The 23152-nt window shown below is 35.9% G+C and overlaps 1 protein-coding gene across 1 annotated transcript in view; it reads left to right on the top strand.

Annotated features, from left to right (window-relative positions):
* LOC128990330 (uncharacterized) overlaps window positions 1-23152 on the top strand; it is a 230359-nt gene that overhangs the window by 144162 nt on the left and 63045 nt on the right. Inside the window, exon 6 of the mRNA XM_054412667.1 lies at window positions 2682-2968. Coding sequence (XP_054268642.1) covers window positions 2682-2968 — 287 coding nt within the window. The remainder of the gene's footprint in view (window positions 1-2681; window positions 2969-23152) is intronic.

Below are 23152 nucleotides of genomic sequence, written 5' to 3'. Positions count from 1 at the left end.
GTTGTTTATATCGTTGTTCGCGTCTACCAGTTAAAGTTCGTCGGCCTCCTCTTATTGGCCGTCTTGGTCAACGTCTTATAGTCTCCATTATGTCATGTCGAAAGTTTTTTTTGTTATGTTTTGATTTTGTTCAAAATTTTAGTAACCAGCTGTTTCAAATATTAGTGTCAATTTCAAAGTATTCATCTGTTCAAATGAAAACAAACATTTTCTCCCTAAGAATAACATGGGAACTTTGAAGGCCACTGGGGCAGAGCCCTGATGGAATTCAAAAGTTATTTTGTTTGATGGCAAAACTACATGCTAAGACCTTTCTAACGACACCTTGGACATGGTGATCGGTAGCTCCACCACTCCAAAACAATTATGACAAAAATATGCCTAGCGTATTAAATATATAGATAATATATGTAAAAATTACACGGTTTTTCGAGTGCTACGAAGTTAGCACAGGTCTTTCGAAGCTGCAAACTTGGAAATACACTACTGGTAGTGGTCCTAACAATATATTAAATACCCCCGCCGCAGCAAACCTGCAGACTAAGCGAATTTCCATTTGCCTGATTGGATTTACACTAAAATGTCTCCTTAAAAATATCACATTTATTCCCTATTTAAATAACATTAGTTTAACAAGTATTTAGGTTTGCTGCAACAGGGAGGATAAAAAGGGGGCGCGAACGAACTTCAACCAGGACGTGATTGAGCCATGCGAACGAGATCATCTTGAAAATTAAGAAGTTAAACGGGGCAAAGCCCGCGGGTTACAGCTAGTTCTCCATAAGAATAACATGGGAATTTTAAATTTACAGTTTTTTGGAATTTTCTCCGTAACCATTAGGCGCATAATAACGCTTCAATATACTAAATTATTTGTCTTTTTAAGCTCTACAAAATGGTTTGGAAAGAAAATGCTAAACTTTAAGTTTTTAGGGTCAAAAATGGGAAAAACCAAATTTTGCCCCATAAAACCCCCCATATACCCCTGTTCCCATAGTCCGATCATGATGGTTCGCGAACTCGTTTGAATAAACGTAGGTTTACACGTTTGTACCAAATTTAATCAAAATCGGACGATTTTTGCTCGAGTTATTGCGCTAACGGACACATATATAAATTTGAACGGATGGTGTTTTTGGTCTCTAGGGACCTCAAAACGAAAAAGTAAATCGGTCCCGGGCCCAGGTCTTACCATGAGTACTACGGTAATAGCTTATTCCCTATAGGGGAAATTCGCTAAAAATCAGAACTAGCCGTGTGTTTGCGATTTTAGCGATTTCTAGTGTACTATTATTTGACTGGCCTTATAATGCCAACCCAGCAGACGTTCGTATGACCATTGTTGTAGTGCATTACAGAACAAAATCACTTCACGTGTATACCGGGTGTCCAAAACCACCCGTACACCTCTTTCAAAACGATGGAAACCTTTTCTTACAAACAAAAAATAATACAGAACTAGCTAAATTGGGTACGGTCTACCAAATGGTGACAAATTCAAATCCAAAATCACACCGGAAGTGGCTTTTTCAGACCGGAAGTTGACTTTTTTAAATGTAAGCTACCAATTTTGATTACAGAATCGGATTCTACGTTGAAAAATACATAACTTTTGTCTAAAACATTTTTTGAAAAAAACATGTTTTCTACCTTTAATCCCCTATTAAAGTCAATCATTTTGGGTCATTCATCTGCCAAAGTTTAATAGAGAAAAACAAATAATAAAGATTACATAAAGACATGTGATAAATAGAATCGGCTGTTCATTGTTAACACTATAGTAATTGAGTAACAGCTGGTCTACACATTGCTTGATTTCATTTTATTTTAAAAATAAATCATTTGTTTTTACATTAAAGTGGTCAAATGTAAAAACAAATTATTACAAAAAAAAAAATAAATCACAGAGAACTAAGCAATGTGTAGACCAGCTGTTACTCAATCACTATAGTGTTTCCAATAAACAGGTGATTCTATTCATCATATGTCTTTATGTAATCTTTGTTATTTGTTTTTCTCTATTATTGTTTCCAGTAACTTTGACGGATGAATGACTCAAAACTATTGACTTTAATGGGGGATTAGAGGTAGAAAACCAGTCTTTTTCAAAAAATGTTTTAGTCAAAAGTTATGTAGGTATTTTTTTAACGTAGAATCCGATTCTGTAATAAAAATTGGTAGTTTACATTTAAAAAAGTCAACTTCCGGTCTGAAAAAGCCACTTCCGGTGTGATTTTGGATTTGAAAATATCACTATTTGGTAGACCATGCCCAATTTATCTAGTTCTGTATTATTTTTTCTTTGTAAGAGAAGGTTTCCCTCGTTTTTAAAGGGGTGTACGGGTGGTTTTGGACACCCGGTATATCAGCGTCCGTGACTTCCTGACTGACGGCTAGAATCTTAATTTTCCTTTAGACAGAATGATTTGTAAATATTATGTTTAAGTTAATTTCATTATTCTAAGTTCAATTCCAATGTATATTATATTATTTTGACCTAACCTATACATGTAACTGTGTCTACTTGGTTCAATAAACGAGTTATTGAGTTACTGTATTTTATTTCATGTACAAAATATGTAATCAATGAAGCACTATTTCCATTCTATTCTACATTTATTAAAAGAATAAGTTACTTCAGTTTCTTTGGGTACTATTTAATTTAGAAATTGTTGTTTCAGGTAAAAAGCTCACAAATAGGATGGCTTATGCAGTTGGCAAACAAGCAAACTTTACTGTTGATATGAATTTATTAATAAAAACTGACATAATTTTCACAAGTGGTAAAGGAAGTTTAACGCAAGAGAAAATTTTTCTTGTAGTAAGATTTCATTCATCTCAACCAGTATTTATTTATTATTACTGCAACAGCGATAGCAATAGATATAGTTTTGAAACCATAGACCGTATTGGAAACCCCATTACTATATGGTGTGCCGATTATAATACCTTTCAAATACCTATGGAGGTAAGTTAAATATCTTTCACAATCAACCATTATGAAGTGTAAGTTATATGCTACTCATGTACGATTGTTTTTTGATATTTTATTTATCGTGTTTCAAATGTCACATTTCCTGATAACTAACTATGGAGAAGTTCTGCTGGTGATGGTGAGTTAATGTTGTTCAAAGGTTTATTGCGGACATTTTCCATCACGATGGTAAAAAACAATACACAACGTTTCGGGATCTGGAATCTGATCCCGTCCTCAGGTGAAAAAAACTGAACTAACACATTACAACTAACAATACACAAACGCCCAACCTAAGTTGGAATACACTACAGAGGGTAGCAGTCAAAATAATATACACTGCATAGCAGTCAAGTCATGCAAATAATAACCAATCACAAAACACTATAATGGGTGAAGTGTAAAAAGCTCACACAATGGAACACTAATAGCACCGTTCGCAATGACTCCACCAATGACACTGAAGCAACATGGCCGACCAATCGGAAACACGGAGACAACAGAAATGGCTTCCGGTCCCTGGAAAAGTAAAACTAACAAAATGGCGGGATCAGATTCCAGATCCCGAAACGTTGTGTGTTGTTTTTACTTTCTCCCCTATACCATAGTATATGGAGAAAGTATTGTTTTCGTCAAAATTTTCGAGTTTGAGTTTTGAGTGGATATATCCGTTTTGGGTCCCCCTGGACCCAAAAAAGTGGTTTTCGAAGTGATGTCTGTGAGTGTGCGTGTGTGTGAGTGTGCGTGTGTGTGTGTGTGTGTTGGTGTGTGTGTGTGTGTGTGTGTGTGTTGTGTGTGTGTGTGTGTGTGTGTGTGTGCGTGTGTCTGGATGTGTACAGAGCAACAGACCACACCTGTAGTCCGATTTTGATGAAATTTGGTATGTAGATACTAATCCATGGTACCTCCAGGCGTTTTTTCATTTTTTTGAAATTTTGATTTTTAATGTCAATTTTCCCATAAAAAACCGGAAAAATCGAATTTTCTCAAAAATGGCACGAAAGATGTTGATAAACCTTTAGTATGTTGTAGCCCTTTAAATTCTGAACAAAATGGTACAAATCCCATTTCTGTAAAAATTACGGTCCAAAAGTTATTGCAAATTATGTTATTTTCCCATAAAAACCCCATAAAATAACGAAAAATAGGGTTTTAGAAAAAAAAATGTATTTAACATTGTATGTTATTACGACGTTGTATGTTATTTCCGGGAGAGGCGTTCGGAAAATACGCGAGCCCGGTTTTGACCCGGTTGCCGGATAGCTAGTCGCGCTGGGTTGCGGTTCCAGGGGTCGAAATGTCTAACGAATCGACAGTAAAGGGCGGACTAATATTCTGAAAAGAGAACGGATGGCTCAGACACAGGGTATAAGATATAAAATCTCCAACAATCGAACCCACGTTATCATCATTGCCATATTTGTTCTCTATATGGAAAGAAAGGTGCGCTGCGGGCGAACCACAGTTCGGGACGGAGTGCTGTGGGCGAACCACAGTTCGGGACGGATTGCTGTGGGCGAACCACAGTTAGGACGGATCGCTGTGGGCGAACCACAGTTAGGACGGATACGTCGATCTTGGGGAACGGGAAGAAGCTAAGCTGCAAAATATGATTATCTCACACCAACACCTACAATACAGTTAAATAAGAACACGCAAGTACAGTATTAGTAATCGCTAAAACTACAATCAACTAAAATACTGTTATTCAAGACACACGTATTTGTCACTACTAAAACTGCAACACCTGAAATATAGTTATATAAAACACAAACGTATTGGTAACCTATTTACACACGCTGTGGGCGAACCACAGTTAGGGATCGGGGAGTGCTGTGGGCGGACCACAGTTAAGGATAGGTTATTATTGCTAAGAGCTGTGGGCAAACCACAGGGAAATATCGCTAACTACAGCTAAATGCTGTGGGCGAACCACAGGGAATTAAAGCTAACTAAAGCTAAGTGCTGTGGGCGAACCACAGGGAAAGGAATTATCACTAACTATAACTAATTGCTGTGGGCGAACAACAGAGAATTATCGCTAACTATAACTAATTTCCGTGGGCGAACCACAGAAGATTAAAGCTAACTATAGCTAAGTGCTCTGGGCGAACCACAGGGAATTATCGCTAGCTAAAGCTAAGTGCTGTGGGCGAACCACAGGGAAAAGGAATTAACGCTAATTATAACTAATTGCTGTGGGCGAACCACAGGGATTTATTGTTAACTATAACTAAATGCCGTGGGCGAACCACAGGGTATTAACGCTAAATAAAGCTAAATGCTGTGGGCGAACCACAGGGAAAAGGAATTAACGCTAACTATAACTAATTGCTGTGGGCGAACCACAGGGAACTAAAGTTAACTAAAGCTAATTGCTGTGGGCGAACCACAGGTAGGATCGGAGGATGCTGTGGGCGAACCACAGTTAAGGATGGTTTACACAGATATTTACACAGATTACACAAATAAGCTAGTATCTCGATTATTCAATCAGATCACACGTCTTGATGTCGCACAGTATTTACCTGTTACACTACAGATAATTCGTCAAACAAAACGTTAGATATCTTCGGTTATAGCCATTAAGCTAATTTAAAATCACACAACACAGAACACACAGTAAATATGACTACAACAGCTAAATGGTTTCCTCCTATGTGGGAGGATGAGAGATACGGTAAATTCCTTTGAATGTAATTATTGTTCAATCAAGTTCAATAAATAATTACAAGTTAACGTATCGAATTATGTGAGAGACAAAATGTCAATGTATAGCTGCAATGATGTTTACTCTCGATCAGTACTAAGTGTACTGCATAATATACTGAAGAATAAACATACTGAACAATTAGCGCAAGCAGGTTTTACGTTAAGCTGACTTTATCAGAATATTCAATGAAACTTGATCTTGTACTAGACTTGAACGAACGGTATGACAAATTTCTATTTCAAGCAAGGTGATGACTACCTTATACATAGTCGTGGTACTTGGTCCTCGGAGACCCGTGGGTGGTTGACAGTCGTCTGTCTCGTGCCCTCGTAGTGGGTAGACACTTCCAATCGACTCCCTGACTCGACTGTCAGGTGACGTGAAGTTCGCTCTCTCGTGTCCTGGCCTCGACTGTCTCCGCTCTCCGTCTCGAGGAGCTGCGTGTGGTGCAACGCCCGGGGACGACGCTTGTGCGCAGGTCCAGTTGGGCATGCGCAGAGCGCCCGGCGCTGTGCGAATGGAAGCCGCCGACTCAAACGTTGGCGGGATTTACAAATTTACTTTTGTGACCTTGCATTGGAGCTAAATCGGCCCCTTACGCAAAAAAATTTCATGGCGAAATTTAACATGTTACACCCTCCCCTACCTTTAAGAAACAAAAGAAAACATGAAAAAGAAAAGAGATCTTTCTTACGCATGAGAACATGAATACGACACTTGTCTTAACATAGGATCAAACTTAGACAAGGCAAAGAAGTGGTAGCTTGACAATAAGAAAAGATGTATCATAACCACATGTTTGGAATCAGGACTTATTAGGGTTGCCTTAAGCCTTGGGAATTAGTGCAGTAGAAATAGTGTTGGAGGTGGAACTAATTGCAACATAAATTATTTCAGTTATAAATGGTAGGTAATACACTTATAAAAAACATACTAAGAATATACATTTGTACTGTTACGCAAAATACGGTTTTTTGGCCGCCATTTAAAAAAAAGTGTTTAATTTTAAATTATTGTAAAATACCCCCGTCGCAGCAAACCTGCATACTAAGCGAATTTCCATTTACCCGGCTTGATTTCTACTAAACTATTCCCTATAAATTTTCAGATTTATTTCCTATTTAAATAACATTAATTTTAGTGAGTAGTTAGGTTTGCTGCTATGGGGAAGATGTTGAGGTGTGTTTTTTCAATTGAAATATTGATAGCTTAGTATGAAATAAGCCAAATTGCCAAATTTGATTAAAATATATCCATAAACAAGCAAACTAGAACAGTTTATTTATTCTCCATAAGAATAACATGGGAATTTTAAATTTACAATTTTTTAAATTTTCTCCCTAGTCAATGAACATTCAAAAAAACTTCAATATACTAAATTATTTGTTTTTTTAAGCTCTTCAAAATGGTCTAGAGAGAAATTTAGAAATTTAAAGTTTTTAGGGTCAAAAATTAGAAAAACCCATTTTTACCCCATAAAACCCCCCATAAACCCCTGATCCCATGGTCCGATTATGCTGGTTCGCGAACTCGTTCGAATAAATGTAGGTTTACACGTTTGTACCAAATTTCATCAAAATCGGATCAATTTTGCTCGAGTTATCGCGCTAACGGACACATATATATATATATATATATATATATATATATGAATTTGAACGGATGGTGTTTTTGGCCTCTGGGGACCTCAAAACGAAAAAGTAAATCGGTCCCGGGTCTAGGTCTTACCATGAGACCTACGGTAATAGCTTATTCCCTATATGGGAAATTCGCTAAAAATCTGGTTTGGTATCAAATTATAAAAAATTTCATGCTGGAAAAGAATATTGTCGTCACATACTAGGCCAGTCAAATAAGGATTTTTCGAAGAATTAATTCCCAGCAAGCTGGAAATCGTTTTAATACCTTCATTTGGTCCCAAATAAGTGTAATCTGAGTTTGCACCGTCCTATGAGGTGAGCTTACATTATGGCAGCCTAAAATAAATTAAATTTTAGCACTTTTTTCAGTTTTTTCCGAGTAGCTCAAAAACAGTGTATCGGACGCAAACAACGTCCTTTTAATATCAAAGAGGATTAAATTCTGCGTAAAATGAGTATATAAATATCCAAATTCGGTTAAGTAGTATAGCCAAAATCTTAAGTTTTAAATTATAATTTTTTTGTTTCATTGCATTTTACATATTGCGACTTTCCAGAACCAAATACTATCTTTGAATGAAACACACCCGTGACTATTTCCTTCTTCATACGAAGTAAGAGTGGGGGAAACAGCTGATCAAGTATTCCCAGCTGTTTGCAGTTGTATAGTACAACAATATCATTGCTATGTGGTTGTCATCAGTTACTTTGGAAGTGATGTTGTGTGTACGACGTTGTTTAAAAATAATTGAGGGCATTTACCAATATTTGTATTCGTTCAAACAAGTGTTATGACGTAGTGATCTGTTATCTTTATGATATTAAGTGTGTTTAACATGTTCAGACATGAACGATACTGAGTATTTTATCTGTGATAGACCGATACATGTTGACGCCTCAACGTCTGTGAAACAACAAGGAATAATAATAATAATAATAATAATCAAGCAATCCTTGGCAAACGTAATTTTCACTAAAACGTTGACTGCAACCATGCTGAAAGAACAATTTCTCTCTAAACAACAACAAAGGACGGCTTATCTCCATGCTGAGTGAGAAATTAGTGTAACAGGGGTTTTAAGTCAGTCAAGCTCTTGAGGATATTCTCATAGTCAACACTGCCATTTAAATGGCTTAGAACTTTGCGAAAGCTATAATAATTGGATAGGACACTGATCTATTGGTCCCATTAACCGCCAAAGCACCAAATTCCTCAAACCTTTACCTCAGGAAATCTGGACAGAGGACCTCTTAGAACATGTTAGTCTACTCTCCCAGGCATTTCAACTTCTCTTCTCCTGTCAAAGAGAACCTTCTGTTCCTACATGCAATCATGAAATACCATCTGCATACTATCGCCAAGGGAAGTTGAAGATTATTAAAGTCTTTGAGAAGAACACGTTGCAGGGGGCTGTAAAGGTTTTCCACCATACAGATGCTCATACTGAGGGCCTAATTTTATCAGGTCAACTGTTTGTTCATCTAAAGCCAATAATACCTCACTAGACCAAATCCGTTATGAGATGTTCTCAAAATCCATTTCAAAGTTAACTTTCAATATAAAGATTCTCTACCACTAACAATTAATGCAGCCGCCGCCCAACACATTCTACGAGTCTACCACCAAATACAGAGCTGGTATGATAGACCAGTGGATCCGCTCAAGTGGGGTTGGAGGATGACGGAATATGGTTTACTCCTAACCATAAACACAAAGACTACAACTCCAACTTAAATCCTCAATATAGTGTCATGCAGTTGTCGCAGCTAGTCTGGGCGCGCGGCCGCGCTACGGTGCGGGGTGTAGAGGGGAGTGTTTATTGCTCATTTCCAAAAACATCTGGCCCACACGGCTGTCTGGGGTTGTTCAGCGCCTCACTGCTGTCTTTATGGCTTTGGCGTGGGGGACGGTTAGTACACAAGGGTCCGCGCGCCCAGACTAGCTGCGACAACTGTACAAAAGGGTGTACAGGAAAGTGCAGCTGCCGTAAAGTAGACATGGAATGCTCAATTATTTGCCTTAGCTGCCATGGTCAGTTATGCTCAAATCCAGCTGTTTGAAGATGAGGGTGTGTCCCAAATACCGAACACCGTAGAAGCAGAACCAGGTGAGGACAGTCTCTGAGAATCCACCGCAGCTTGAGATAAATCCTCACATTTACGGAGGAAGTGCAGCCAAGAGGACAGTTCACGGAACCCGATTTTAAGGTTTATGCAAAATTAAGTCTTTCAAAATGAGTGAAATTTTCAATTGAAATACTTTTTTAACGTGTTATATTATACTCTACAACTTTCCTTCTATAGATTTTTTTCTTATGGGGGTCAGTGGTATGATGGGGTGTAGACTTTCCAAAGCTAAATGTGGTTTGCAATAAGATGAAAAAATTATTTATTTCTTAACAAAGATATTGGCTATGCTACTGTACAAAATTTGAATACATATATATTTGTCTGGTGCACTATGTTTGAGCTACAAGCAAAAAACTGAAAAAAATCTAAAATTTAATTTATTTTAGGCTGCCAAAGTATGAGCTCAACTCCTAGGATGGTTAAAATTAAACAGATTAAAATATTTAAATATACTCAGTATATTTAATACTCAGTATACTGTATACTCAGTATCGTTCATGTCTGAACATGTTGAACACACCACTTAACATCATAAAGATAACAGATCACTATACATACCAGAAACAAAAGAACCCTGGACCATTTCGAGCCGCGCAGGTTTGAAGGGTACGCCACACAACGCCACACCTACCGGCTTGAACAACGTGATCTTTTCGTTTCTGCGCAGGTTGTTTTGGTCTTGGGATGTCTATACGTCATAACACTTGCTTGAAGGAATACAAATATTGGTAAACGCCCTCAATTATTTTTAAACAACGTCGTATACACAACATCACTTCCAAAGTAATTGATGACAACCACTTAGCCTTAGCAATGATATTGTTGTACTATACAACTACAAACAGCTGGGAATACTTGATCAGCTGTTTTCCCCACTCTTACTTCGTATGAAGAAGGAAATGGTCATGGGCGTGTTTCTTTCAAAGATAGTAATGGGGTTCTGGAAAGTCGCAAAAAGTAAAATGCAATCAAACAAAAAAATATATATATATTTAAAACTTAATATTTTGGCTCTACTACTTAACCGAATTTGGATATTTATATACTCATTTTACGCAGAATTTAATCCTCTTTGATATTAAAAGGACGTTGTTTGCGTCCGATACACTGTTTTTGAGCTACTCGGAAAAAACTGAAAAAAGTGCTAAAATTTAATTTATTTTAGGCTGCCATAATGTAAGCTCACCTCATAGGACGGTGCAAACTCAGATTACACTTATTTGGGACCAAATGAAGGTATTAAAACGATTTCCAGCTTGCTGGGAATTAATTCCTCAAAATGTAATATTTTTATCTAATTTTACTGGCCTATACTGTTAACAGTGATGCACTATGGGTGAAAAAAGGTGCGTTTAAAAACGTGCCATTTAAAAGGTTTTTTTATTTAAAAGTTATTTTATACTTAAAATTTTTTTTTTCATTTTTGACCCTTAAAACATAAAATTTCCCAATTTCTCTCTAGACCTTTTTAAAGAGCTTAAAAAACAAATAGTTAAGTATATCAAAGTGTTTTTGTACGGTTATTGGTAACGGAGAAAATTCAAAAAATTGGAAATTTTAAATCCCCATGTTATTCTTATGGAGAATATTGTAAAATGTTGTAGTTTGCTTCTTTATGGATATATTTTGATAAAACTTTGCAGATTTATTTATTTTATACTAAACAATTAATATTTTACTAAAAACACACTTAATTAGTTTCCTTGTAGCAGCAAACCTAGGTACTCGTTTCGTTAAACCTAATGTTATTTATTTAATAGACTAGCAACAGAGCCCATTGTGGGTTAAATACAACGGTCTCTAGTAAAATAATGGTTATGAAATCCATACACCACTTTACTCACTAATATGTGGTACAGATTAAGCACATAACATTAGAATCACACACTTAACATAAGGAACACACTTTAAACACAAATGCAAATTGTTAACAACAATATTTAATCAAAGAAAAATCTATTAAATAACAATATAACGATAAGCTGTTAAATGATTAACTCATGTTTCGTATGATTAGATTATACATACTGGTAAATCAATTATTGCCATCTATAATAACAATTGGTTTTTCTTTTCCAAGTCGGGTTAGCTCTTTGTTGTGACTTTGAATTAGAGTTCATAATAAGCACGCATTTGAAGAAACTCTTTTATTGAAAGTAATATTTACAACTGCAAATTGAAAAGGTTAACATTGTTTTTTAATTAATGACAACAGCTGATAATATACAGTATAAAGAATACTACAATCTCCCCCACTTATTTCGAACTCATTTTGTAACATAGTCTTTAAGGTAATCTGGAGCTTTATGAGTGCGGGTTGAACATCGTATTCGTGGTCGTGGTGATGTTGGTTGTAAGTTCTCTTCAGCTGGTAATCTGACTAACTCTGGAACTTGTCTTGGTAATACGGGAACTTGCATAGGAACTTGCTGTTGCGGGAGTATGGGTACTTGCATTGGAACTTGTGGAATTTGATTAGGTACTTCTTCATATTTGTTGAAACGAACCTTCTTTACTTGAGTTTTCCGGAGTTGGTCTAGATGACGTTTCAGTGTTCTTCCAGAATCTAACCTTACAATATAGTGAAGAGTCCCTAGTTTCTGTATAATATCACCAAATGTCCATATATATTTATTATTTTGTGAATACTCCCTAATGAGAACTCTCTCCCCCACATTGAATGTTCGAACTAAATATCAAGCTTGCAAAAATATTTAGAGTCTCGCAAACAGTGTAAAACATCTGGAATGTATTTGATCGGGAAATTAGATGAAACAAGACGATCATTTACGCCTGTTTTGTAATCGACGCATAACCTCACTGTGCCATTTTCTTTAGGAATAACAACCAAAGGCGAACCCCAATCGCTAGCATCGACTTTAGATATTATGCCGGATGATTCAAGACTGTTGAGTTCTTCCTCAACCTGAGATCTAAGAGCAAACGGAACATTACGTTCTTTGGTATACACAGGTTTAGCGTTTTCACGTAATTGAAGTGTAACTTTGTGGTTGGGCAAGCATCCAATTCTTTGGTCAAAAACTGTGGAAAATTCAGAAAATATGTCATCAATTGAATGGAAGGTTTCGGAGACATTGAAAAAGTTAGGTTGATTTGAACCATCATCTATTTCTTGTAGACTTATATGTAAGTGTCGAATCCACACTCTTCCTAGGACTGCTGGACAATTATCAGGAACTATATACATATCTTCAATTGATTTATGGTTTTTGTAAGTAACCTCAACTGTAACTTTGCCCAATGGTTTAAATACATTATTTGTATAAGCACGGAAATACACATTAGTTGGATCAAGTTTGACATTGAGATTTAACTCATTGAAAGCCTTTTCTGGTATTAGTGTAAATCCTGCTCCGGAATCTATTTCAAAACACATTGGCTTGTTATCAATTGAAACTGTAGCAAAATACTTTTGTGAATCGGGTAAATTTGATCGTTCGTTCTGGTCAAATATGTCTATGATATTAGGTTTGGTAACTGGATGAACTTCAGTGATTTGATTTAAGCCTAGCGGAATGTCATCAGAGGTTGAAGAAATGTACTTTGTTGAATTGAACTTAGATTGATTGGTAGAAGACTTATTTTTCATTTGGGTTGAAATGCAATCTTTGGCTACATGGCCTTGTTTCGAACAGGAAGTGCAATGAAGTGATGACTTGCTAGTGCGACACTCAGTTGCGCGGTGATTATTTCTACCGCATCGAAAGCAAAGATCTCCAAAACCTAGGCGATTGAAATCTACTTTTGATTGAGAACGATAAGTATGACCAGAATTTGGTTTCTTACGGTAGTTTGAACGACTTCTCTGATGTTTTGTACCTACATTTGAAAGTTTATTGATATCTACATCAGTTGGAATTGAATGCTGATGTTTGTTCAAAGCCTGGGTCTCTAATCGGGAAGCTTCCAAAGCAGTAGCTTTGGTTACAATGTCTTTGAATGAAGTAGTGTCTGATTGTAATAACTGTTCTCGAATCCAGTCATCTTTTAAGCCTCTTATGAATTGAGCTCTTAAAAATGTATCTGAGACTGAAACTTGTTTTGTACATTCACACTGGACTGTAAATTCACATTCAGACAGGTCTTTTTGTAGTGAAGCTATGTACTCAGGAATTGATTGATTTGCTTTTTGATAAGTGTTTAAAAAGTAATGTTGTGAAACTACAACGTTTCTGTGTGGTGAAAGCATGTCACGTAGTGATTTGACCAAAGTAGCAAAATCTAGGTCTTTGATAGGTTTTTCAGGTCCAATTAATGATGAAAGATTATTGTAGTGAACAGAGCCAATTGAAGCGCAAAGAAGTTGTGCTTTTTTCCTTTCATCTGAGATGTTTTTGACAGCAAGATAATTTTCAAAGCGTTCCAAATAGTTTTTAAATTTTTCCTTTTTCTGATCGAAATGTTCAAATGGTTGAATACTTACTAACGTATTACTCTGCTGTACTGGAGGTTGAAGTTGAAGTTTTTCTGTAATCTTCGTTGCAAGTGTAGCTGCAAGTGTGACTTGGCTCTCAGTGAATGCTTTCAGTAGTGCTGTAAATTGTTCTGCATCCATAATGTACAAAATCGAAATTTAGAAAAGGTTTTAAATCCAAATAATGAGTAGACATTTTGAAAAACTTTTTCTCGTCGCCAATTGTTGTGACTTTGAATTAGAGTTCATAATAAGCACGCATTTGAAGAAACTCTTTTATTGAAAGTAATATTTACAACTGCAAATTGAAAAGGTAAACATTGTTTTTTTTAATTAATGACAACAGCTGATAATATACAGTATAAAGAATACTACACTCTTCTAGACCGGTTTTCATAATTTTGGCCTTAAGCCTGGTCTACACTACTGTATGTAGCTAAACCTGCTATATAGCAGATTTGTGTAACATCTAGCAATGTTGTATAAAATTTGCTAGAAGAAGAAAAAGTAACTTTTCAAAAGTGCTATATAACACTGCTATGTGTAGCAGATCCTGCTATATATAGCTAAAATTGTGCTATCCATCGGGAGTCGGTAAATATCAAAAGAAATACGAGCTACATCTAACATTGCCATATTTAGCAATGATATACATATATTTTTCGCCTAGCATCTGCTATATGGTTTGGATTCGTCTTTGTCTTGATTAACATATAGGCATATTCAGTTTTGTTCTAAACAAGTTCCTCAACAATATAGCACCTAATTTTAAATTTACTATGGAAACTGAACAATCAAGTAAAAGAAATTTCCTGGATATCACAATAGAAAAAATAGATAACAGATTAGATTTTAGCATATATAGAAAGCCTACTATGTCCAGCCAAACCATTCACAGCTCATCTTACCACCCCGCATCGCATAAACTGGCCACCTACAATAGCATGGTATATCACCTATAGTCCAGTAAATACGTCAACAAAATAGGGGGATGCTGTGCAAAAGGTCGGGTAGTTCTGATTTTTGGATATGTTGCTAGTGTTGGGTCCATAACATAAAATCCAAGTTATCCACCTCGAGATACCACCGCGCGCCGCGGGGCGCGCCACTTGTTAACGAAATAGCAAAAAACTGACCATTCCTGTGGGTTTTCACTTTATCTCGCGAACATTTAATTTTACTGAAAGTATTACTTTATACAATTAAACGAGGATAAATTTGTGACAGTTTAAGCCCAACAGAAAGTATGTAGCGTAAATAACGGTCAAAATACAGACCTTTAAAATAAATAAATTTTCCAAAGATGTATACAAATTTTGGTTTTTTCAATATTTCCACAATATAGTTGTTTGCAGCAAACACCGTATTGATTTAGAGAGTATGCCAGTTTATTTGCTATTAATAAGAAATAAATGAAAGTATGAATAAAAATACCCCCACCTCAGCAAACCTGCATACTAAGCGAATTTCTATTTGCTTCATTTGATTTTCACAAACCTATTAAACTAACATTAGGTTTAACTGGTACCTAGGTTTGCTGATACAGGGAGGGTAATATAGTATATCTTTTAATAAAATAATAATAGTATGATAAGAAACAAATAAATTTACCCAATTTTATAAAAATGTATCTATAAATTAGGAAAAAACAATAATTAAAAATCTTCGCTATTAGAATAACATGTCGATTTTTAATTTGCATTTTTTAATTTTCTCCGTAACCAATAACTGTAAAAAACATTTTTATGTACTAAATTATTTGTTTTTAAGCTCTACAAAATGTTTAAATGATACAATTGTAAAATTGTATGTTTTGAGGCTTAGAAATTCTACACACCTGTATAATGGAAATAGATTAGAATCCCTTGAAGGATATGAGATGAATAGACTATTATTTAACAATTTGTAAAAGTCTTTTTCGAAATCATTTTTTAGCACATTTTCGTTTTTCAATATTGAAATTAATGTAGGGCGCAAGCCAGGTATTAGGTATTAGGCCTAATTTGCCATCCATTTTCTCTGGCGCTAATGGTTAGTCATTATGTAAATCATGTAAGCTTTTATCATATTTTAAAACAACTTCTAAAAAGTATCCAAACTCATCATTTTGATTATATTTGTAGTCCATCTCATTTGTCCAACGAAATTCATCCACAGGCAGTGGCTCACACATTGCTGTAGAGTATAGCGAGTTACAATCTCAATATATTAAATACACACTCTCTTGATTGGGGTATTAGTGTTCGCCCATATATCTATTGTTGGCTTTTACGTAGCGTGTGGAAATCATACTGACTCCTCCTCTGATTGCACTTTCTATGAACAAATGCATGTCAACATCACGAAATAATTGTAATTTGATACCAGTCATTCTAAGACAGGCCTTCCATGTTAGCACAGGAATGGAATACATATGTACGGGGTCAAGTTTGTAATCCTTTAAACATAGGTCTCTAAATGTCTCAAACACATCAGCCAGTAGCAATACATCTGTTTTAAGATATAAATCATGATATTCTTGTAAATTATTTATAATAAAATGGGTCCAGACATGTTTTGCATGTTTATATTCATTTGGAGCGATGTTTTCTTTAGTTAGAGTACTGTAAAATGTTTCTATTGGAGGAAGAGACTCTGCAAACTTATCTGATCCCGTCATGTACTCATAGGGAAATACACATTTGCGTTGTAGTAGTGGATTGTCTAAAAATATAAATGTATTTAAATTGGACGCTAATTTATATAATGGAAGGGACAGAAAGTTGTAGGAATCTAAAAATATTAAATCGTCAACAGAGAATGAAATGTACTTTTTTATATCTTAGGCCATGCAATTTAATTTACGATTAAACTTTCCCAAGTGTTGCATTATTAAATGTCCATCATAATTGTTTAAGTTATGGAAGAATACTGGGATTTTCTTTGTTACTTTATAGTTTAAATTACAATCGTTGTGGGCAGCTCCACGGAATCGGCCTGTTGAATGACAATGATCTCTCACCTTATCAAAATATAGAGGCTTTTCGCAAATATGACAATGTGTTGAGTTTTGGAAAAATGCCTCTCGCTCTGGAGTCATTACAAGAGGAATATATATCACCATTTGACTTTTAATAAAATCATAAGTCTCAAATAACCTTTTGAAAAACACGTCCATAATGTTTTCACCACTATATTACTCTTTAGAAATAATCTTAGAATCTCTCACTACAACAAATGCAAATCCAGATGGAGTATGGTTGCTAGAGTTTATAAATCATTCAAAATCTGCATAAATTACAAATGGGGCTTTAAGTTGATATTTATGATTTTTAAATAGTAATGTAGGTATCTTGTTTAGACATTTCCACTCGATGGGCATCAAAGTTTTTACAATATATTGCATGACGTTTTAATTTATCTTTAGTATAAAAATGTTGCAAACACTGCAAAAATACTTCTTATGGTCTTGTTTTGTAGACCGCAGCATTAATCTATCAAAATCACGAATTAAACAGTAATGCGATTTACGACCTTGTTGTAATAACAATAGATCTATATGAGTATTACTATTCAGTTTGGTTATTCTTAATGGATATATACATTTATCATCTTCTACCCCCAATAATAACACTTATATTATTTTGTCTTTCAAATTTATCTATATCAGATATTTTCACGGGATACTTACTTTATGTTTGTCATATTCAACTGAGTTTCATAGGGTGCATAGTTGGAGACCCTTTCAGCATGTTCATTAGAGTTCCTTGTAAAGCTGCTAAAATTGACCAAAGAAAGCATTTATTATCAGCATTTTTTATATATAAAACTGCATGTTTCGATTTAATACTCATTGGTGTGGGAATGTATGACTTTGGAGTTGAGGGCTTATTCTTGTAAAAATGCAACTGCCAATATTTAGTATGGTCATATATCCATCCACTACCTTGGGCTTGATATTTGTGCATGGATGCGTCAATCTTTAAAAGAGCATTTTCAATTTGAGGTTTTAAATCTCTTTTCTCAATGGTTAGGATGGTAAGGCTTCTAAAATCTGCAATACATTCTTTTTCATTAATTAATTTTCCATTTTGATCCATTGTATATTTTATAAATTTGATTCTCCTTACTAAAGTCCATTTTATTGGCAAAGGACAAGACTTAAGAGTATTTTCAAGTTCAGTTCTAATCGATTCACCAACAAATTTAATCATTGTATATGGACAATCGTTGCAAGAATTAAAATGTCTTCTAAAATGACCAACAACATTTATTTTACAGAAATTACAAGTCTTGTGAGTTTGTAAGATATGAATATTAAGAACAGTGTTACTATCACAGATTAAATCACACAGTTTACATACCATCTTTTGATGTATCAACTTGTGGTGCCGAATCAAGTTACTTTTGGTGGAGAACGACAAGGAGCAGTGTTTACATGACGGCTTTATGTTTAGGAATGAGGTCTCGGGCTGATGTCACCTCTACATATAGACTTTTTGGAGATTTAAAAAATTAAGAAATTTTGGAAATTTTAATTTAGAAAAAATTATTTTGTAAAATTTAATTTTATAAATTTAGAAATTAATAAATTAAGAATTTTAGAAATTTATAACTGAGAATTTTCTAAATTAAGAAATTAAAAAAAAGTATTTAACATTTTTCTATGTTCAGACTTTTTGACAATTTTTTTGCATACAACAAAAGTCCAGACTTTTTGATATTTCTTCATACCTCGAAATTTTCGAAAGTCCATAAAACTGTTTAAAAATGCTTGTATCTCGAAAACGGCTTGAGATACGGCAAAACGATTGGAATTCTGGCACACTACGTGGGTGTCAACTTTTAATTTTAAACAATACTAGCCTGCATCATAAAAAATCAAAAAGTCCAAAAGAATTTAACATTAATTTATATGGGTAAAAAATTAAAGTTACCACAACAATTTTCAAAGTCCAGACTTTTTGACGTTTTTCCACACCTCAAATTTGTAACATTATTTTATATGGTCTTTAGGTGAGTGATGCAAAAAGAGTTGGTTTTAAAAAATACATATGGATTTGAAATGTTTATGGAGTTGGACATTTATATAGGGGTGTATATAGGCAAAGATCAGGGGTTTTGAAAAACTTGCCAAAAATAGTCCCCATAAGAAACGCAAGGGAAAAACATCCCATGGGAAAAACATGCCAAAAGTGGGGTCTCTTTGTCCTATTTCCACTACTTGTGTATATCCTCAAATTGAAGTTTAAATTGTATGGAGTTAGGGCGAAATAGGAATACGAATCATGAAAGTAGTGTATTAATAACAATCTTATGGTGTCGATATTTACATTTTGTCCAAAACAATTCTAAATGAACTTTGAATATACATCTTTTTAAGTACCAATTGAAAAATTTTATTAAAGTCAAAACGAGTTTTTTAATGCAAATCACGCTACACTTCCGTAAGTTTACATAATGATAATATTGCTATTATTACATTGAGTTATTGTCAGTGTAACGGTATGTATTTCCCCTTGAAATACCTACTGTTACTTTGGGTGACGTAGTGCAGGAATGAAACTCAGCACTCGCTTACAAAACCCAACTTTATTAGTTACTCAAAACAACACAAAGATAAACTAACAATCAAAAAGGTAGATACAACTGTATAAATAATTTAGTTAGAATCTGAAACCCCAATTTGGAAAAGGCTCTAAACCCCAGTTTTGAAAACCTTTAACATTTCCTTACCTGGACCCAATGCCAAAGGGCCTTGGGCTTCAGCTCCCCCAGCAGGACCCTGTCCTCTGGTGCACCACAAAAACACTACGCACCAAAACTGACCCCTTGATCAAGTGCACTGGCCTACTTAAAGCAACAGCCTTCTGTAGGTAAGCACAACAAGTTATTGTTTAACAACATTACCAGCCTACTTGCCTACTCACACAACATTGCCAAACACTTCCTCTTTACAATATTTGCCCTTCCTATTACATCCCCCCATTTCCTCCAGACGATGTCCCCAGCGTCTCAACTACACAGATACATCCACTCAGAGAGAGAGAGAAAAAAACATTAATAACGAAAACTGATTAAAACCTTTAAAAATTGTACCTAAACTAAATTATAATAAAGTTTAGGAGGGGAAGAACTGACCAACTGTTTGCTATATAATTTCAGATGTATTTACTTTAATTACTTAAAATATAACCTGGTGCACCACACAAACACTACCCACCAAAACTGACCCCTTGATCAAGTGCACTGGCCTACCTAAAGCAACAGCCTTCTGTAGGTCAGCACAACATTACCAGCCTACTCACACAACATTGCCAAACACTTCCTCATAACAATATTTGCCCTTCCTATTACATTAGGTACAGGTGTATTGACTACAGAACAGTCAGATCTGCTGTATCCGTTCCTCAGCACTGATACCAGGAGTGGTCACAAGAAGCCATCATCAGTCAGTGTAGACGAGAACTCTCTTTTCTCTGTAGTACTATTGTTCTGTTCTGTCCTAAGAATGTCTGTTCCTCAATGTTTGATGTTACAGGTGTATTGACTAAAGAACAGTCAGATCTGCTGTATCCGTCCCTCAGCACTGATACCAGGAGTGGTCACAAAAAGCCTTAGTCAGTCAGTGTAGACGAGAACTCTCTTGCCTCTGTAGTGCCATTGTTCTGTCCTAAGAATGCCTGTTCCTCAATGTTTGATGTTCAGGTGTATTGACTACAGAACAGTCAGATCTGCTGTATCCGTTCCTCAGCACTGATACCAGGAGTGGTCACAAGAAGCCTTAATCAGTCAGTGTAGACAAAAATTCTCTTGTCTCTGTAGTGTCATTGTTCTGTCCTAAGAATGTCTGTTCCTCAATATTAGGTACAGGTGTATTGACTACAGAACAGTCTGATCTGCTGTATCCGTCCCTCAGCACTGATACCAGGAGTGGTCACAATAAAAATCCATCATCAGTCAGTGTAGACGAGAACTCTCTTGTCTCTGTAGTGTCATTGTTCTGTCCTAAGAATGTCTGTTCCTCGTTTGATGTTAGGTACAGGTGTATTGACTACAGAACAGTCAGATCTGCTGTATCCGTCCCTCAGCACTGATACCAGGAGTGGTCACAAGAAGCTATCATCAGTCAGTGTAGACGAGAACTCTCTTGTCTCTGTAGTGCCATTGTTCTGTCCTAAGAATGTCTGTTCCTCAATGTTTGATGTTAGGTACAGGTGTATTGACTAAAGAACAGTCAGATCTGCTGTATCTGTTCCCCAGCACTGATACCGGGAGTGGTCACAAGAAGCTATCATCAGTCAGTGTAGACGAGAACTCTCTTGTCTCTGTAGTGCAATTGTTCTGTCCTAAGAATGTCTGTTCCTCAATGTTTGATGTTACAGGTGAATTGACTACGGAACAGTCAGATCTGCTGTATCCGTCCCTCAGCACTGATACCAGGAGTGGTCACAAGAAGATATCATCAGTCAGTGTAGACGAGAACTCTCTTGTCTCTGTAGTGCCATTGTTCTGTCCTAAGAATGTCTGTTCCTCAATGTTTGATGTTACAGCTGTATTGACTACAGAACATTCCCAAGTAGCACACATCGTTGGCCCAACGTTGGGAAATGGTCGGCACGGTTGGGAAATGGTTGGCAGAAATTTTAACGATTTGCCAACGTTGGCCCAACGGAAACTGGTATTCGTTGGCCCTACAAAGGAAAGAATCGTTGGGCCTTCGTTGGGTTTAAGTATAAAACATTCTAAAACGCATTTTAAGGAATTGATTCATTTAAAAGTACATAAATGTTATGGCAGCAGAATATAAGACAAATATTGTAAAAATTTGGATCTATAATAAATGTAGTCATATGATGTTTTGATACCAGATACAGTGGGGAACACCTGCTTAACATATAATAATTATAATAATTCCATTTTTTTAAAAACAATATTCTTTAACGTATTTTAGCAAATTTTTAATAGTTATAGGGGAAAGATTAATTAATTATATAACAATCAATTATAACAGTAGCCTGCTAATCTAATGGTAATTAAATAATCTATATTCAAATACTAGTATCCTCTCCAACTACCAGAAAAACAATTCAACTACTTGAGGCCTAAAGAGATTAACAGAATCATATTATACTGTAGCATCAAAAAATATTTCAAGTATTGTGACCATTGCACCTCTCGGCTACTCTTTGACCACTTGAAAACACCTATAATCAGCAAGCACAGCTAGCTCAGAGGTAAGGCGTGAGGCTCACAAGGCGAAGGTACCGGGTTCGAGACCCGTTCCGGCCAAATAATTTTATCTCGTTTTTTTCAAAATTAGTTTTTATGAACTATTTAATCAATTTACTCAACTGATAATTATGCTTTCATACTAAATCTTTATTATTTTGTGTTTTTTATGTTTAGGCCCAATGGGATGGTTGGCCCTTCCGCAAAAATTGGTTGGTTGGCCAACCGTAAGACTGAGTGCCAAAACATACCGTTGGCCAACGATCGACACAAACGTTGGGCAAACGATTTTTGCTACTTGGGTTCAGATCTGCTGTATCTATTCCTCAGCACTGATACCAGGAGTGGTCACAAGAAGCCTTCATCAGTCAGTGTAGACGAGAATTGTCTTGTCTCTGTAGTGCCATTGTTCTGTCCTAAGAATGTCTGTTTCTTAATGTTTGATGTTACAGGTGTATTTACTACAGAACAGTCAGATCTGCTGTATCTGTTCCTCAGCACTGATACCAGGTGTGGTCACAAGAAGCCTTCATCAGTCAGTGTAGACGAGAATTGTCTTGTCTCTGTAGTGCCATTGTTCTGTGTCCTAAAGAATGTCTGTTCCTCAATGTTTGATGTTACAGGTGTATTGACTACAGAACAGTCAGATCTGTTGTATCCCCTCCTCAGCACTGATACCAGGAGTGGTCACAAAGAAGCCATCATCAGTTAGTGTAGACGAGAACTCTCTTGTCTCTGTAGTGCCATTGTTCTGTCCTAAGAATGTCTGTTCCTCGTTTGATGTTAGGTACAGGTGTATTGACTACAGAACAGTCAGATCTGCTGTATCTGTTCCTCAGCACTGATACCAGGAGTGGTCACAAAAAACCTCCATCGGTCAGTGTAGTCGAGAATTCTCTTGTCTCTGTAGTGCTATAGTTCTGTCCTAAGAATGTCTGTTCCTCAATGTTTAATGTTAGGTACAGGTGTATTGACTACAGAACAGTCAGATCTGCTGTATCCGTTCCTCAGCACTGATACCAGGAGTGGTCACAAAGAAGCCATCATCA

The sequence above is a fragment of the Macrosteles quadrilineatus genome, unplaced genomic scaffold, assembly GCF_028750875.1.
Source record: "Macrosteles quadrilineatus isolate MER2022 unplaced genomic scaffold, UCM_ALF_1.0 Scaffold_3__2_contigs__length_128488019, whole genome shotgun sequence".
NCBI lineage: Eukaryota > Metazoa > Arthropoda > Insecta > Hemiptera > Cicadellidae > Macrosteles > Macrosteles quadrilineatus.
This window is presented reverse-complemented; position numbering and strand designations above follow the sequence as displayed.